This window comes from Sprattus sprattus (genome assembly GCF_963457725.1).
Source record: "Sprattus sprattus genome assembly, chromosome: 19".
NCBI classification, from domain to species: domain Eukaryota; kingdom Metazoa; phylum Chordata; class Actinopteri; order Clupeiformes; family Clupeidae; genus Sprattus; species Sprattus sprattus.
Window position 1 is genome coordinate 6,635,439 of NC_137917.1, and position 18,161 is coordinate 6,653,599.

General features: G+C 46.1%; 1 protein-coding gene across 1 annotated transcript; it reads left to right on the forward strand.

Annotated features, from left to right (window-relative positions):
- Positions 1–12,779: 12,779 nt before the first annotated feature.
- cfap418 (cilia and flagella associated protein 418) lies at positions 12,780–16,421 on the forward strand (the record flags this gene model as incomplete). The annotated part of the gene is made up of 6 exons (XM_080857720.1): positions 12,780–12,916; positions 13,464–13,572; positions 13,734–13,792; positions 13,883–13,948; positions 15,211–15,306; positions 16,262–16,421. The coding sequence occupies 6 exons, from the start codon at positions 12,780–12,782 to the stop codon at positions 16,419–16,421; spliced, it is 627 nt and encodes a 208-aa protein (XP_080713846.1).
- Positions 16,422–18,161: the final 1,740 nt, after the last annotated feature.

The following is an 18,161-nucleotide window of genomic DNA, read 5'->3' on the forward strand; positions in this document are numbered from 1 at the left end:
GGAGGGTGTTGTTTGTCCTGAAGGGAATTATTTTTGGAGAATGACCGATGAGCTGAGTCGGGAATTCTTTTTGTAGAATGACCTCCGGACAATACATTATCCCTTACTTATTCTACATTATACAAAAAATACATGATTCAAATAGGGGCGCACATATAAAGCCAATAGGCAGTGCAACAATGCTACAAAAATCGTACTCGTTGCACCCATTAAGGAACACAAACACGGCAACACGTCAACAAGTTGCGACTTTGGGTACTTGAAAAGCGCACTATAAAATAAAGGTATTATTATTATTATTATTATTATAAAGTGAGGAATACTGGTGAAAATTCAAGTGTATTGTTGTATTGTCATTTAAGTGAATGGATTGAATGTAATCTTGCTAGTCAGCAAACGCTAGCTAGCCAGTGACTTGTTACGTTCCTTGCTATTGCCATTCAGTCGAAACATGATCAGTTCAAGTTCAGCTGTAGGCTACCGCAATTTGCGTCATTTTCGATGTGTCATGAAATAATGATTTGAGTAACCATAACAACGTTAGTTTGGTGGAGCGAGCTAGCCAGTTTAATAAGACAGGATTTTACTAATCAAGAGCTATGCATCTTAGAATGAAAAAAGAATGTCAGGCTTGTTTGTTGAAAGTTTGTTTTGAATCTATAGTGTATAGGCTTTAAATGAGTGAATAATATGTGCCACAAGTGACCCAGACCTTCAAAGATTTATATTTGCCAGCCATCAACAGAACAAAAGACTAAGAAAACATTATTTGCAGGCGATTGGGAAGACGACGTGTGTGTGTCAATAAACGTTGATACAGGGTTGAAGAGTATGAACAGGTGGGCGTGGACGGAGCGTAGTTCAGCAAATGCGAGATATTTTCTCAGTGATTTAGTTCTTGAATAAATGTTTGTTCATTGTTGCGATCGTTGTTGTGTTTTTGTGAAAGAAATGCACAGGGCAAAATAGCGTTTGAAAGTTGCAATCCGTTTTCGTGGAGGGGAAAAAATGGGGGGGGGGGGGGGGGGGAGGGGGGCGCCAGGAGTGAGGCTCGCCTAGAGCGCCAAATGTGCTAGGGCCGCCCCTGAGCCCAACTGCCGTGGGGAAAAAACTGTTCAGGTGGCTGAACTCTTGCTGGTCCTTGAGTGAAACAGGTCTAGAAGAGACGGCAGGTCGCAGCCGATGACCTTCTCGCTGACCGAATGATCCGCTGCAATCGGCTTTTATCCTTTGCAGTAGAGGCAGCGAACCAGATGGTTATTGAAGAGGTGAGGATGGATTCAATGATGGCTGTGTAGAATTCCACCATCACTTTCTTCGGCATGTTGAATCTCTTTAGCTGCCGAAGGAAGAACATCCTCTGCTGGGCCTTCTTGATTTTGGAGGTGATGTTCTCCCACCTTAGGTCTTGTGCCCAGGAATCTGAAAGACTCCACCATGTTAACTGGGGAGTCACACATGACGAGGGGGATGGTTGGGGCTGGGCTCCTCCTGAAATCTGCTACCATCTCTACAGTTTTTAAAGCATTCAGCTCCAGGTGGTTCTGGCTGCACCAGAAAGCCAGGCTGTCGACTTCATTTCTGTAGGCGGCCTCATCCTCTAATATTGTTCGCAATTTAAAATCAGTTACTCGCTCCGCGGCCCACCAATGGGAAAAAAAAAAATCGTAAACATTTTCGCGGCTCAAGGGTTAAGAAACCCTGATGTAGTGAAAGCAGACATACAGTCCTTTACTAGCCTGACGATGTCATACTCATAATTCTAGTCAGAATATGAGTCTGAGATCGGACAATTGGGCTGTGATTATGGGGCGTGTTTCAACGAACCAGGAAAGAAAATTCCTCTTCGCTGAATTGGATACCTAGAACCAATCAGCGCAACGTAGTATTACCATCTGACAGATTAAACTTTTACCTGCTCCCGTAGGAAGGACGGCAAAAACATCTTTTCAATCGACAAATGCCTTGATCGCGTTTCTCTGTTCCTCTTTCAAAATGAATGCGCTGTCAATATCTGCTGAGAAATGCCTGCTCACGTTACTTAATTAGCACTCAAGGCTAGAAGCTACCATTAGTTTCAACGATTATTTTGACCAACGCGTTAGCATAACCGATCAATAATGGTCTAGAGTGCTTTAGTTAGGACCTAAAATCCTCGGCAACACTCGTTTTGCGTATACACAACTAACCGAGTCAATGTAGACATAAAAAAGTCGTGTAGATAGTGTAGCGACCGGCTGTCAATCGTGGTGTGCCCGCGCTATGTTTAACTCCGGGCACGCTCACGTTTGACAGCCTGGGAGAGGGGGAGGGGGCGAGACCCCCAGTGTTGATAGGCTACGGGGTCAAAGTAAAGGTGTTCGACTGAGTTCTGAGAGACGTGAGCCACGGTTTTTGAATGCTCCTGTGAACCTGCTTTAATAAACGAGTTAATAAGACCCTGATTCTTGGTGGGACATTACATTGGTGTCAGAAGTAAAAAATACTTCGGGAAAGTGATTAGGGAAGACCGAGGGTGTACCCTGTAGTTAGTTAGTAACAAGTTTAGTTTAGGCTAGTCAGATTAGCAAGACGGAGGAAAATGTTTACAGGCCGTGATATGTCTGGGGAAATGAGCGACAGAGACGGAGCCAGAGCAAAGGAATGGACGTTTGGGGACTTAAAAAGGGAGCTGCGGCGGCTGGAGGACAGCAGAGGCCACCTTCGGGGCACGATGGAAGCCATGGCGTCTGAAGCTGGATTTAACGCCCGAGGGCCGGCTCGCGAACCAAAGTTGGAGGGGAGTGCAGCCACAAACGTCACCGCTGGCGCGGGAAGGATGGATGTAAACAAAGATGGCGGCGCCCAGTCCTCAACTGCAGGGGTAGCAGCTAGCTCCGTGAAGACCCCAAAATACAACGGGAAGGTGAGCTGGGAAGCTTTTCATGCGCAATTCGAACTGCTTGCTAAGTCACAGAACTGGCCACAAGAGACTAAAGCGTTACAATTGGCGATGTGCCTTACGGACGAGGCTTTAGCATGCTTGCTGCTCCTAGATGTGGATGAGAGAGAAAGCTACGGCGCACTGGTAGGGGCTCTCCAGCGACGGTTTGGGAACTTTACTGGAGCGGAGCTCCTCCGCAATGAACTAAATAATAGATTCAGAAGACAGGGCGAGCCGCTACGTCAATTAGCCAATGACATCGAGAGCCTTACCCGCAGGGCATATAGCAGCATACCACCGGCTGTACAAAGCGAGTTAGCCCGCGACCGGTTCATGCAAGCCCTTTCACCACCCGAGCTGCGTGTGGAGGTGCAGCTGACACACCCACGGTCACTGCAGGAGGCGTTGGAGAGGGCGTCAGAGAGAGAGACTGTCCGCGCCTTCACGCCCACACAGGAACACAGCCCTCAAGTCAGAGCAGCAGTGGAGGTCCCGCAAACGCCAGCATGGGCAGCGGAGCTGACAGAACTGGTGCGAGCAGCCTCCCTGGGCACTCAACGGCGCCCTGACCACACTAGACTGTGCTGGGGCTGTGGGAGACCCGGCCACCTGGTACGTTCATGCCCCAAAGCACCCAGACACCAGGGAAACGACCCTGGGTCCGCATAGAGGGGACAACGCGGACCACGAACCACTGTCCCCCACACCCACCCTCAGACACGGCTGGCCCGATGGCGGTTGCGGTAGTGGGCCGAACTTCTATTGGGGACCTCTGCCACATTCCAGTCACTGTGGAGGGGGTAACGTGCGTGGTGCTGGTTGACACCGGCTCTACAGTGACATTAGTGCGGCCCGATGTGCTCCCCAGGCAAACTGTGTTGGAGCCAACCGCAGTCCACCTGCGGACGGTGACGGGGGAATTGTCACCCATGAAAGGAAAAGGGACACTGACATTTGTGGTGGGTGGTAAAACAGTGCACCACCAGGCCTGGGTGGCGTCAGTCCAAGACCCCTGCATTCTCGGACTGGACTTTTTGAAGAACACAGGCTGCCTGCTGGACCTTGCAGAGGCCACCCTGTGCTTTCCAGGGGAACGCCCTGTCAACATGGCTCCACCCCCCTTGGGCTTCAACCCTGCAACACCCCAGGTAACCACTGTGTCTGCAAACACTGCTGAAGCCAACAAAAACCTCTGTGGGGCCCCACCCCCCCACTCACAGCTGAGTAGAGGCATGTTACAGCCCCCGCTACCCAGAACACACCAGCCACTACCCCCCTCACCTCACCTAGCCGCCCCACCTTCGCCACAGCCTGCACATGCCATACAGACCCCTAAGAGCTGGGCACCTGACCCATTAGCAGCCCAGCTCCCCCAAACGGAGGAGGGAAGTGTTGTGTCGGCAGTACGCGGCATATGGCGACAGAACTGTTCTCATCTAGACCCCCAACAGAGTGAGGAATTGTGGCAGCTATTGCTACATTTCAAAGACATTTTTGCGTTTAAAGAAGGCGATGTGGGGTGCACACACTTAATACAGCATGACATAGATACGGGCGACAGCCTGCCTATCAAGTTACGCCCACGTCGCCTCCCACTGGCACGCCAGGAAGCAGCAGACAAGGTGCTATGGGAGATGCAGCAGGCGGGCATTGTAGAACCGTCTGACAGCCCATGGGCCGCCCCTGTCGTCATGGTCCCAAAGAAGAACGGTCAGTGGAGGTTCTGTGTGGACTACAGACGACTCAACGGGGTGACGAGGAAGGACTCCTACCCCCTGCCACGGGTTGATGAAGCCCTGGACCAGGTAGCGGGGTCAGCCTGGTTCACGTCGCTAGACCTGAGGTCAGGTTACTGGCAGGTGCCCCTCTCCCCCTCTGCCAAACCAAAGACTGCGTTCTGCACAAACCGGGGCCACTGGCAGTTCAAAGTCTTACCCTTTGGTCTCTGCAATTCACCAGCCTCATTTGAGAGACTGATGGACAAAGTGCTGTCAGGAATCCCCCGGCGTGAGTGTGTGGTGTACCTGGACGACATTCTCGCCCACGGCCCCACTTTCCAGGCAGCTCTCCAGTCTCTGCGGCATGTTTTGGAGCGCATAGCAGCAGCGGGCCTCAAACTCCACCCGGAAAAGTGCCACTTCATGCAGGGAGAGGTGTCATTCCTTGGGCACAGGCTGGGCAGAGATGGCATCGGCACCATGGATGAAAAGGTACGAGCTGTCAAAGACTGGCCCACACCAACGGACCAGCAACAGCTCAAAAGCTTTCTGGGCTTAGCCTCTTATTACAGGAGGTTCGTGAGGGGGTTCTCCTGTGTGGCTGCACCGCTGTTCAGACTACTGCACAAAGGCCAGGACTTTGCGTGGACCAGCGAGTGTCAAACAGCATTCACCTCACTACAGAAGGCGCTGGGGGAGGCTCCTGTCCTGGCTCCGGCTGACCCCTCCCTCCCGTTCATTCTGGACTGTGACGCGAGTGGCCAGGGAGCGGGCGGGGTGCTGGCACAGCTAAGCCCAGAAGGTGAGAGAGTGGTGGCGTATTACAGTAAGACCTTTAACAAACACGAACGCCGCTACTGTGTCACACGCAGAGAGCTCCTAGCAGTGTTATCGTCCATCCGCCACTTTAAATACTACCTCTGTGGGCTACCATTCACCGTCAGGACGGACCACTCCGCCCTCCAGTGGCTCATGTCCTTTAAAGAGCCGGAGGGCCAGGTAGCACGCTGGATGGAGGAGCTACAGTCTTACGACTTTAAAGTGGTGCATAGAGCGGGGGCCCGCCACTCCAACGCCGACGCCCTGTCCCGCCGACCCTGCTCTGAAGAGGGTTGCCGCCACTGCGACCGGAAGGAGACACGAGACAGGGAATTACAGGGTCAGGAGGCAGCCGTTGTCAGCCGGGCCACGGTGGCGGTGTGCTGTGAGCTCACCGAAGTCTCAGCGACGCAGTGGAGACAACAGCAGGAGGCCGATACAGACATACAGCCCGTGCTCCAGTGGGTGGAGATGCAGTCACGGCCACCATGGGAGGAGGTGGCACCACTCTCCACAGCGACAAAAGGGCTGTGGGCAAAGTTCCAGGCCCTGCGGCTCTCAGATGGGGTACTACAGCGAGCCTGGAAGGATCCAGCGACAGGAGAACTTAGGTGGCAGTTAGTGGTTCCCAGAGCAGAGAGACTGACCGTGCTGAAGGCGGTACATGGGGCCACGGGGGCCGGTCACTTTGGGGTCACCAAAACTCTCCGTCGCCTACGGCAGAGCTTCTACTGGGGGCAGTTCAGGAGGGATGTGGAGGACTTTTGCAGGCGGTGTGACAGCTGCACTGCGAAGAAGGGCCCCCCCGAACAGTCCCATGCCCAGCTCCAACAGTTCCTGGTCGGCGCACCCATGGAAAGACTAGGGGTGGATATTGTCGGTCCACTCCCCCTCACCGACAGCGGGAACAGGTATGTGCTGTCAGTCATGGACTACTTCACAAAGTGGCCTGAGGCTTACGCTCTTCCTAACCAGGAGGCAGAGACAGTAGCAGAAGCCTTGCTAGAAGGCATGGTCTGCCGCTTTGGGACGCCCCAAACCATACACAGCGACCAGGGGCGAAACTTTGAGTCACGAGTGTTCGCCGACCTGTGTCAAAGACTGGGCATAGAAAAAACTCGCACTACCCCACTGCATCCGCAGAGCGACGGCTTAGTAGAGCGCTTTAACAGGACCATGATCCAGCAGCTGGCCATCATCACCGCCAAACATCAACGCGACTGGGACAAGCGCCTCCCGCTTGTGCTGATGGCCTGCCGGTCCGCCGTCCAAGAATCTACGGCTTGTACGCCAGCCCTGCTCATGCTGGGCAGAGAGCTCCGCACCCCACCAGCAATGGCCTTTGGCCTCCCTCCTGATACCCCAGCTGTGCCCCCAGGACGAGAATATGCCAGGAGACTGCAGGACCGCATAGAGACAGCCCATGACTTTGCACGTGTGCAACTGCAGGGCGCGGGGGTGAGACAACGTAGAAACTACAATCTACACTGCAAGGGCCGCCACCTGGAGCCGGGAGAGCTGGTTTGGGTCTACAGCCCACAGAGGAAGAAAGGTCGTTGCCATAAGCTGGACAGTGACTGGGTGGGGCCCTGTAGAGTGCTGGAACGACTAGGGGAGGTGGTATACAGAGTACAGCTGCCTCCACGTGGCAGACGAGTGGCCATACACAGAGACAGGTTGGCCCCCTACCACGGAGATGCTAACCCCCAGCTCCCTCACAGGCCCTCACAGACCCCCCCCAACAGCCCCCACACAGACACTCACACCACACCCCCCTCCCCAGTGCCCCCCTCCCCAGTGCCCCACTTCCCAGTGTCACTCCCCCCATCGCCTGATACTGCTGTGCCAGCACGGCCCCGGAGGCAGACGAGGCCGCCGGCCCACATGAGTGACTTTGTTTAAAGTTTAAGTGTGTTGTTTATTTGTTGTTTCCTCTGGGTCGAGGAACTTTGATGTGGGGAGGTAATGTAGCGACCGGCTGTCAATCGTGGTGTGCCCGCGCTATGTTTAACTCCGGGCACGCTCACGTTTGACAGCCTGGGAGAGGGGGAGGGGGCGAGACCCCCAGTGTTGATAGGCTACGGGGTCAAAGTAAAGGTGTTCGACTGAGTTCTGAGAGACGTGAGCCACGGTTTTTGAATGCTCCTGTGAACCTGCTTTAATAAACGAGTTAATAAGACCCTGACTCTTGGTGGGACATTACAATAGCTTAAATCATATAAAATATGTCCCACTAAGCTCCCGAGACGGCGCCATCTTTGTTCGATGTATATTCCGGTATATTCTATCTATATCTGTCCATCAACGTATAAAGCCCGCCCTTACAATTTGATTGGTTTAGATTGCGTTTCAACCTTTTTGAAACGTTAAATCTCTCCCAACTAACTCGATTCCAGACTGAATCTCCCAGAACAAAAATTTTGTGGGCGGAGTTCAGGCTGGTATCCAGGCTAGTCCTTTACAGCAGGGTTTCCCAACCCATGGGCCGCGAAAATGTTTCAGATTTTTTTTTTCCCCCCATTGGTGGGCCGCGGAGCGAGTAACTGATTTTAAATTGAGAACAATATTAATTAAGAACGTCAAAGTTAACGCGTACATCTATGATATTATTGTGACCGAGATTAATGTGATACAAATATTTTAATGCAGTTAACGCAACTTTGTTTACTTCCGGTGTGCGTTGACCACTGACACGAAACCAGCACGTGCCTACAGTCAGTTAGGCAGGAGCGACCAAGACGGTAGTGAAAGATGGAGAGCTGAGGGATTGTTTGGCGGAAAGTTTCTGTTTAAGAGGCAAAATGACGGAACAATCGACAAAGCTAAAGTTGTGTGTAGCATTTGTCAAGCTGAATTTAGCTGTCACAGAAGCAACTCGTCTTTAAGTTATCACCTTAATGCAAAGCACCCGACAGAAAGCAGCCCCAGGTTAGATGATTGCCAACCCACACTCCACGACGTTTCTAGGTAAATAACTAGACCAGTCCGTGAAAACGTTACCAACGCTGTATCAGTTTGGGTTGGTGGTGACTGTCGGCTCTTCAACATAGTTGGCTGACTGAGGTGTTCCCGAATTGCTTCAGGGGGTAATTGTTACGATTTACCGTCGAGTGGCAGCATTGTGTTTCGCATATATTCCTTGCTTGACGGCGAGAGAGCACGAAAAAAATACCATTAAACAACAGTGTCTAAAATACACGCTGTCTGAAGTGATTACTCGTAAATGTATAGGATTCGACGGACGTCAGTAAAGTTGCATTAGTGCTGTTTTTGTGCGTTATCATTGGAGTGGTTATGCTTTTCTGTGGACAGCTACCAACTCAAACGACTGCCCAGGAATGATTGGTGCTATTTATGTTGATAATAGATTGCAGCCACAGATTTAATTCATTATTTTTCATTATTCTGATCATTATATTGACCTATTTGAACCTATTTGTTTGCATGTCTGAAGCATCACCTATTTTAATTAGGCCTAGCTGAGTGGTCTTGTTTGCATGTTCCATCACTTGTTTTGAGTGCATGCTATCTTTTGGGTCTTTTCTGGTTTGATTTCCTTGCTTGTTTGATGTGAACAAATAGGCCTAGGCCTACTGCAATTAAGTTCTCTGTGTGTATTTTTGCTGTTTTCTGGTGCACAATACAATTTTGATGCAATATCTAGAGATAGATTTTCTTTTATTTATTTATACCTGTGGCAGGTGCACACATAACAATCGCTTATTAATTAGAATGAATGGATTATAGATTAAATTAGCCTAATGGAATATAGATTTGCTTAAATAAGCGGGGTGTCTGTTGGGCCCCGACCTGTTAGAAATACGAAAAGTTGGGCCTCGTAGTCGAAAAGGTTGGGAACCCTTGCTTTACAGAATATTCTACTCAAAACCTGTTTTCTCATTGTGGAGTGCTATTTAAACCGCGCCGCCTAACTGCGCGCCCCCCCCCCCTCAAATTAATGTCACCAGCCGCCACTGCTTATATAGTTTTGCAGAAATGACGTCACTGATGATCAAGCAATCATCTAAGCCAGGGGTACTCAATTAGAAACCCAAAAGGTCCACTCGCCAAATTTCCATTCAGTCCAGGGTCGGGAACAGTGACGGTCAAAATCCAAAAACGTTCGAAATATGTACAAAAGGTGATGTGGTCTGGCCTTATTTGAAAAGGCAGACTCACAACAGTATGTTGACTCAAATGTTGAGGGGAAATATTACTGTTGGTTGCTGCCAATAGTGGACAAAAAGGTATTGCTGTATGAGTAAATCGGCTAACTTAATGTACCCCCCTGAGAATTTTTTCAGGCCCCGCCACTGATGTTGAGGTATGCACGCTCTTGTTGTGTGGCTGATCTAAATATTACACTGCATGTTGCTTGGTATGATTACAGATTGCATTTTTCTGCCCCTTACCTCAGAGTTCTGTGGGTATGACTGTTCGAAGTGTGCATGCTTTGTTTCAAAGTGACGTTTCACGTTACCACTTTTGACAAGGGCAACTGTCTCGTTGCAGATTAAACATATCGGTTTTGTGCGCCCCACAAGCAGCACAAATGCATAATAGTCAGTCCACTCTGTCTTAAATGTGCGATTTTTGGAATCAACTTTTTCTTTTTTTGTCGGGTCTAAAGCACGCCATGATTTTTGTTTGCTGGGAAAAGTTACCATTCACAAATATATCTGCCGGCGTTGTTGCCATTGACACACACAACCTGCATGACCCACAGAGATCTCGCTGCCAACATGAGTGAGTTGTCATAGTGATGTTGTTATTACAGCTCCTGAACGGACCTCTGGATTGGACACGGAAGATAGAAATCACATCGAGTAGGGCAAAAATACATAGCGCGAAATCACGCACCGATGAAAACTTGGATCATGATTAAATCAGAATGTTGATTTTGGCTTCGGTCCAAATTTGATTGTGTCTGGGTCCGAAACCGGACCGCGGTCCGCCTATTCGGTACCCCTGAACTAAGCCTACATGATCATAGACATACTCATCACATTATTGTCCTCAACAGTACCGGCTTACTTTCACCACTGATGTTATGCTAGGCTTAGGCAAGTTATCTCTGGTTAAAACTAGCTAACGTTATCGTTAGCAATTAACTAGCTGCATTGGGCCAACGTTGGGTTTGGTTGGCTAGGTTGGGCTGACCTATGTAACGTTGGGCCAACGTTGGTACAGTTGGTCATTTTTGGCTGACCCAGGCCCATAGCCAGGGGGACGAACCCCCCCAAGCACTGGGAGGTACCAAAAAAATAATAAAAAATATCAATCAAAATTATCAAATCATCCTGCTTGACAGCCCACTGGCTATAGTACTCAGGCGGGAAGCAATTGGGAGTGGATCTGAGACACGTGTAGGCCTCCTTCCTTTGCAAACAAAACAATATACTACCAATGAGTAGAGTCTGTTCAAGAGACGTCTGCCTTGAGGACGCGGTCACCATGTATGAGACAGATATGCCGTCACCGGAATTGTTCGAAATGGAACTTAACCGATGGAAGAACCACTTCTTGTCCGACCCTCCAGAATCGCGGCCCGAGTCTCCCGCAGAAGCAGTAAAGAGATGTGACGCCACCCTGTTCCCTAACGTCGCTGTGCTCCTGAAAATATCATGCACTATCTCATGCACTATAAGTGCGTTACGAAGGCTGAACAATTACATGAGAGCTTTGATGGGAAACAGCCGGCTTTCTAACCTTACGCTCCTTCATATCCACTACGACACTGAGGTAGACCTGGACGAAGTGGTGGATTGCTTTGCTCGTCTCCATCCCCGGAGATTAGAACTGGACAATCTGTTGCGTTAAACGTGAGCATTACGAAAATGTATGTATGTAAGCTGGAGCATTTTCCGTTAAAGTTAATTCAATTAGAAGTTATATTTTATTGTTGGATTTTATAGTTGGGATTTTATAAATGACATTTCACCTAGTTCATTTAGGACTTCTCTTGTTAGTTAAAGGCACCCAGTGCAACTTTCGAGGCTTAAAAATAACCATTCAATTTCTAGTCTTTATTTTACACGTAGTAAGTTTCAATAACTCCATACCATTACATATCGACATTCAATGAGCAAAGATGAGACGTCGTTGTGTGGTGAGAACGGATAGAAAATCGATAACAACAACAATCCCCGCCATTTTCTTTATTTTTTGTTACCTACAATAAATAAAGCAGGATTCCAGTCAATGGAAAAATGGCCTCTCCCCACCGGCGATTGTTGATGTTTACGATTTTCTATCAGTTCTCACAACACAACGACGTCTCTTCTTTGCTTCTTGAATGTCGATATGGAATGGTATGGAGTTATTGAAACTTACTACGTGTAAAAAAGACTAGAAATGTAATGTTTATTTTTCATTGAATGTTTGTATAAAGTTGCACTGGGTGCCTTTAAGTTATTATATATAAACGGATGTTGACATGTTATGATTTTGGGAGGATCAGGGAAGTGAGGTTAGAGTTTGGAAAGTTGAAGACTGAGAAGTGAGCCATTAAAACTGTTCAAGAGCATCCTTGTCTCCCTCCAGTTCGTCTGTTCAATAAGTGAGGATTTCACCTGAACGAACCCAACACAAAAGGTTACATGTATATAATAACATACTGCTTAAGACAGTTATTGACAGTCTCCATTTCTTGCTTTGAAATCGTCTCAAAAACGCAGGAAATGCCATTTCAAAGGGTTGAAATTTCAAAATTTCAAAATTTGTCCCAAATTATTAAATGAAGAACCCCCCCATACAAAATCCTGGCTACGGGCCTGTGACCTGTACAACGTTGGCCCAACGTCAGACTGCTACCTGGGAAGCTTGTCATCCACCAAATCTAGTTTCAAATGTTGTACTTGTCCCTCCATTGCATAATGAAGTCCCTTTTGGAGGCTTCTACACGAAATCAGGTCCTTCTGTCTTCAAAAGTTTTCTAGAGCCTCTTGGGATATTGTTTTGACACTGATAGCTGCCATTGTAAACTCTAGTCAGCTCCCATACCTTGTCCAAGTTAGCAACAGTATCTGAGGGGGGCGGGGCTTAGCGATAGGTCAATTATGTATTATTTGTTAGAATGATAGTTCATCTATTGATTACACTTTGGATGTTCCTAGTTCCAAAACCTTTTGCAACTACATTTTCAGCGTTGTCGCGTGGCTTGGTTATTAGTCCTCCCGCATTCTGTGGCCAGACGCACAATTCAGCACGCGGGACAAATCTTGTGCAGTCAGTCCACTAGGTGTCAGGATTTACCTGTGTGATCATTTTGAAGATGGTCATGTGGCAACAGAAGTTGCCTTGCTTAATGTCCTCACGAAATGATGATGGCAGATGATCTGGACGAACTGCTAGACGAAGTGGAGGCAAAGTTTTGTAGCGACATCTCGTTACCGGGTCAACGCAATCAAGTGGACCAAGCCTTCGAACAAGTACAATACAGAAGCGAGAGGGCCTGGTAACTTGGCTATTTAACAATTACCTGAGCAAGTCATCTTGGTAAATTACCATTTGAACACAAGTTGGCGTTGGCAAGCAAGCCATGGCGTTGCTATGTGCACTTAACTACTCAACCTGTTAAAAATTAGCCCGGCGCAAGACAGGATAGAGGCTATGTTGGAAAATAAAACGTTACCGTTATTATCTCTGGCTATACTTTCGCAAACTTGGCTAACGTGAACTACCCAAACCTGTATGAGGCTAGCCAGCATAGCTAGTATACAGGCTAAATTAGCTAGCCACAATCAATAAATACTTCAATGACAGGCACGATAATCTGGATAATGTCTTTAGTTGCAAGGAAGCATGCGAGGTAGTTTGCATTGAATAGTTTAGTCAGATTCGCACACAGCTCTAATAGTGGGCTTAGAGTTTAGCTGATTCGATTTGTAATTCAGCAAACATGAACGCGCCAGCGTTAGCTAACGTTAGTTGATCTAATTTCTAAAGCGGCTGGTGTGATTCACGGAACGCTGTATTTACTTAATTTACATTCTATTTTGAAGCAATACCAAGCAAGATGCAACCAGAAGACTTAAAAACGACGACATCGACACGCTGCTTGAGGAGTTGCTTGACGATGACGACGTCAAAAACAGACCAGCCGATTCTAATGTAACTTACTTTTTAAAACTTATATCGAGCTTGTCATATAAATATTATGAATTGAACTTTTGTGATCAGACTATAACGCTTAGAGACAAAATAAAGGATTTTAATATCACTTTTAACAATGGGAACTTGAAACGCTTTGACAGTGCAGCTTGCTTTCACAGGTTGGCAAAGCAATCAGAAGTGGATCTAAGGAGCCAGTGGCACAGCTTGTTAAAAGAAAGTATGGCTATAATTTTTCACGTATTCATGTAACATGAATGAGTCCTTTGTGTATGACGATATATGATCATATTTTACATTTGCTTTGCAGATGCTGTCCTGTATTTGTGGGTGGAAGTACCATACCACCGGGTGTAGGAACAAGTAACTCTCAAAGGTAGTATTGAGAATATATATATATTTTTTTGCGTAGGTCACATGCTAGCATATCCAGGTCATTATCACATATGTTCAGTTCAGTTTTCTAACATTAAGAGCAAAATGATTAAAGGGCAGATATAATTACATTTACATTTAATCATTCAGCAGAAGCTTTTGTCCAAAGCAACATACAAGGGAACAGTCAAGCTATGAGCAATAGAGACCTGGTCTAACAATAAAATGAATAAATCCCACTATTTTACATAAGAAATAGAAAAAAAGTGCAGGAATGTAACTGCTGTAAGTGCAAGCTAAGATAAAATATAAGAAGCCATTCTACAAACACAAAACATTACACATGCATCATTTAAACAGACATAAATACAGAATGAGCCCCCACTGAAGAACAGAATGGATCAGCTCAGTATCATCTGGAAAGTGGGCCAACTACATTTCCTGCCTGAACTAATGTTTTACCTAAATGTGACCTTGAATTGTCTGTAATGCAGAGGTGAAGCCTTTGAAAAGCAGACTGGCAGGATTTTTTTTTACCTATCCTAACCATTGAATGACTACATTGTAGTTTGTTTTAAACATTTTATCATAATTTATTTAGTCCATCTGAACAGCATTGAAAAACAGGCATCATCATGACAACTCATGTTTGTGTGTGTCTTATCATGTTCATAGGACTACGTTCAACAATGGCAAACATTGTTTTGTTTTTACATGCCAGTTACATGTGAAGGGGCCTTAAAGCAGTTCTGTACAACAATTTTCCACTTTTTGAGTTATGTTTTATAGGCAACTAGTTTTGGTATCATTTTCACATTTTGATGATATATGGTCATGTGATGGACAGGTAAACACAACTATTATACCTTCTATCTGCCTAGGTTAGGCACTATGTAGTTCTGTGGTCCAGGACGGAACACTCCGCAAAAATGTCTGTAAAGCTCAGCACAACATCAGCAATTATAATGCCAAAAAACTCCTTACTGGTGCTTAAAGTAGGTCTGAACATGCAGCACATTAGAAATGACCTAAAATTTGCACAAATAGACAAAAATATCATGGCCTGGTTTAGAATAAAGAAGGGATGCTGCCGTACAACACAGTATTGGTTACGATAACACACCTACATTCTCGAGCATGCGGTTTGGGAGCCATTGTTGAACTAAAATAGCCCTTGCCCAGTAATTTATTAATGTTTGGACAAAGTCTGACTGTATTCTGTTGAGAGATCCATGATGTCTTTTCTTGCTTTATCTCTTATAGGGTATGCAACCAGCTAAGGTGTATCTCCTGCGATTTTGGAATTGCTTCATTTGATGACCATGAGTGGGACTCCACATGTGATTACCTCTTCTTTAGGTAAGATGGAGGTAGAAGAAGCATTTGTGCCATTTTGCCTTGCTTAATTACCATTTGAGATATTTCAATTTGTGCCATATGATGTTGCTTCCTCCAATAAATACAGACTGCCTTGAGAAAGCGGTTACCCTTGCCACTCTAGCCACTCTAGTCAAGGAACAAGTAGCAGTGAACAGTTATGTTTGTTGAAATGCCTCCATTCCAGGGGCGCTTCTGCTCACTTTACTGGCATCGGTGTTCCCCAATACAGCATTAACACCCTCTGAAGAACAGAACCAACAGTATTACTTGAAACTGCATTTACACCTCCCAGTGTTTAGCTGAATAGTCTGCAAGCAGATGACACATTAAGATGGAATTCTAAACAGCTCAAAAATAAGCAAGTTATGGCTGGCAAACGTGCAATAGTATTTTCCACCTGTCTGCATCTCTTCCTTGGCGTCTGGTTGCTGCGTCGTAGAGGCTGCTCTGTTTAGCCCCTTTCGTCTAGCATCAAACACTTGATGAATCACTCACTCAGTGTTGTGGGTTAGGATTTTAATTGCAAGTCTGCTGCTTGCACCTGTGCACAAAGATGCAGAGCATACTATGTGTGTCATCGGCGAGAGCCTCCTTAACGTTACAAAAAAAAAAAGGCCATCAGAGTAGGGAGCGCTGTACATTCAGTAAGTTCAGGGTAGTCACTACATCCAGGCAGTCAGTAAACCTGAGCAGGGAAAATGAGCATATGTGTTTCAGGATGGAGTCGCTGATTGTATTGGCATCTGAAAGTTGCCTGAGTACGACAGGAGAAAAAGGGAGAAAACAACCCTCATGTGAACCTATAAAGTAAAACTAATGGTCCTAAAATATACATTGAGATTTTATGCATTTATCAAAGCATTTAGGACAGCCGTGATGAGACCATGATGTTTGTTTTTTCATGCAATGAATTTGTTGGGTGTTTTATCTCCAGGAACAATATGCCAGACTGTGAGCGCCTGCGGGCCAAGTTGAAGAGGCGCAAGGGAGCGCGGGCGTATTCATGCCAGTGCAGTTGGCATTCGGCCCTGGCACTCGCAGACCTCAGAGACCAGCCTCAGCTCAAGTGGGTCTGTGGAAAGCATGATACGTGACAAAGCCCCTCAGGGATGGCTCATCCTTTTCTCAAGCAAAAAGTTTTGCATCGTTTCAACACAGGTCTGTCTGCATGTATTTTTTTCTTTTTTTTCACGCTTTGTTTTGTTTTGTTCCTCTATGTGCACTTCAATGTTTTCATGTGTTGGCAACATCAGATGTATTTTTTTCTTTTTCTGTTGCCTTTCACTTATATAGCGAAGAATAGTGATTGGGACGCAGTCTGCTCTTTACAGTTGCATAGTGTTTTGTTCTTTTCTCATAGTTTCCATATATATCCAGAGTAAATTAAAGCCTTTATCAAAAAGTGCTGCTGAGTCGCTGCTCTTTATGCTAATAGAGTAGATATTAACCCTGGCTTTGAAGGCCGCGGATTACGAGGAACAGCAAGAACCGCCTTGCCCCCTTCAAGAAAACAATTGCGTTGAAAGGGATTACTAATTCTATTGTCTGGTGTAATAACAATAATTCTGTACAGTATAATCCATTATAACTCTTCAAAAGGGAAGAGTTTCACTACACAGCACTATCCTAAAACATTCATAGTATTTTTAATTTCACTGTCTAAAGGAGATAAAGGGTACCATCTTGAGTTGTTGTATGCCTCTCGATCTGTTAATTCCTCATAGTGATGAAGCAGCACAGCTGTGACTGCTAAATTGAGATATGCTCAGCAACGTGAATTGATTGGACCAAAATGCGTTTCTGAGACACGTCTAATGTGTTTGATTGTGTAATCTGTTTAAATCACTGACTACTGTGACTGTGTGTGTGTTTGTCGAAGTTAAGTGTTACATTTACTCAATCGTGGATTTTAGTATTAATTTGTAGAACTGTTTAAAAAAAAATCCAAATATACTGAGCACATTGACGAGGTTTGTTTATTTGTATAATTTTTCTTTCATTCCCTTTGTTTTGTGTGTATCTGTGTGCATACAGGCGTGTGAGCGTGTGTGTCTGTGAGAAGTGAACAGAAAAATAGACGTGTCCATGTGATTCTGGGACTGAATAAATATCACTACCTGAGGAAACCTGCCTGTGACTGTCTGCCATTTTGTTGCAGCTGCTCAATAGTTTACAAAAGCCCAAGGCAATATATCATATTCCGTATGTATATCTATATATATATATATATATATATATATATATCAATGTCAATGATCAGCTGGAGTGGCATCATATGGCACTTCATCATAATTACTGTCTGACGATGACTGCTCTTCTAGGTCCTCGAGTGGTGCCTTGCGCATCACCGGTACATTTTCATAGTCTTCCCCCGAAGATGTGCTACTGGAATCACCTAGAGAAAGACAGGAATGCCAGTTTAGGATAAAGCATGCTTGCATGTTTAGGAAACTTTTGGAAAGGAGACACATTTACCACATAACTACGGACACATTGGGCTAGTAAACTCAAGTGCTAGGACTTGGTCTGTTTATCTACATAGGGCTGTCAATTGGTTGTTTCAAGGCCCTCGCAGATTGAGGGGTTATTACATTTTGTATGGAGGACACTAACCAGTTAATTGTTTAAATTTTCACAGAATGAGACTGAAACAATGAAAACACAAAATAAGCCACAGCACTTAGCTTTTCTAAGCCCAAGTAGTATTTTGAAGGCGTATTTTACTTCCATGTGGCATAACAACTGCATTCAGTGCTTTAATATAATGACCACATATAAATGTACGAAAAAGAAATCGAAGCTTTTAAACAGACCTTGATCACAGTTGCATACAG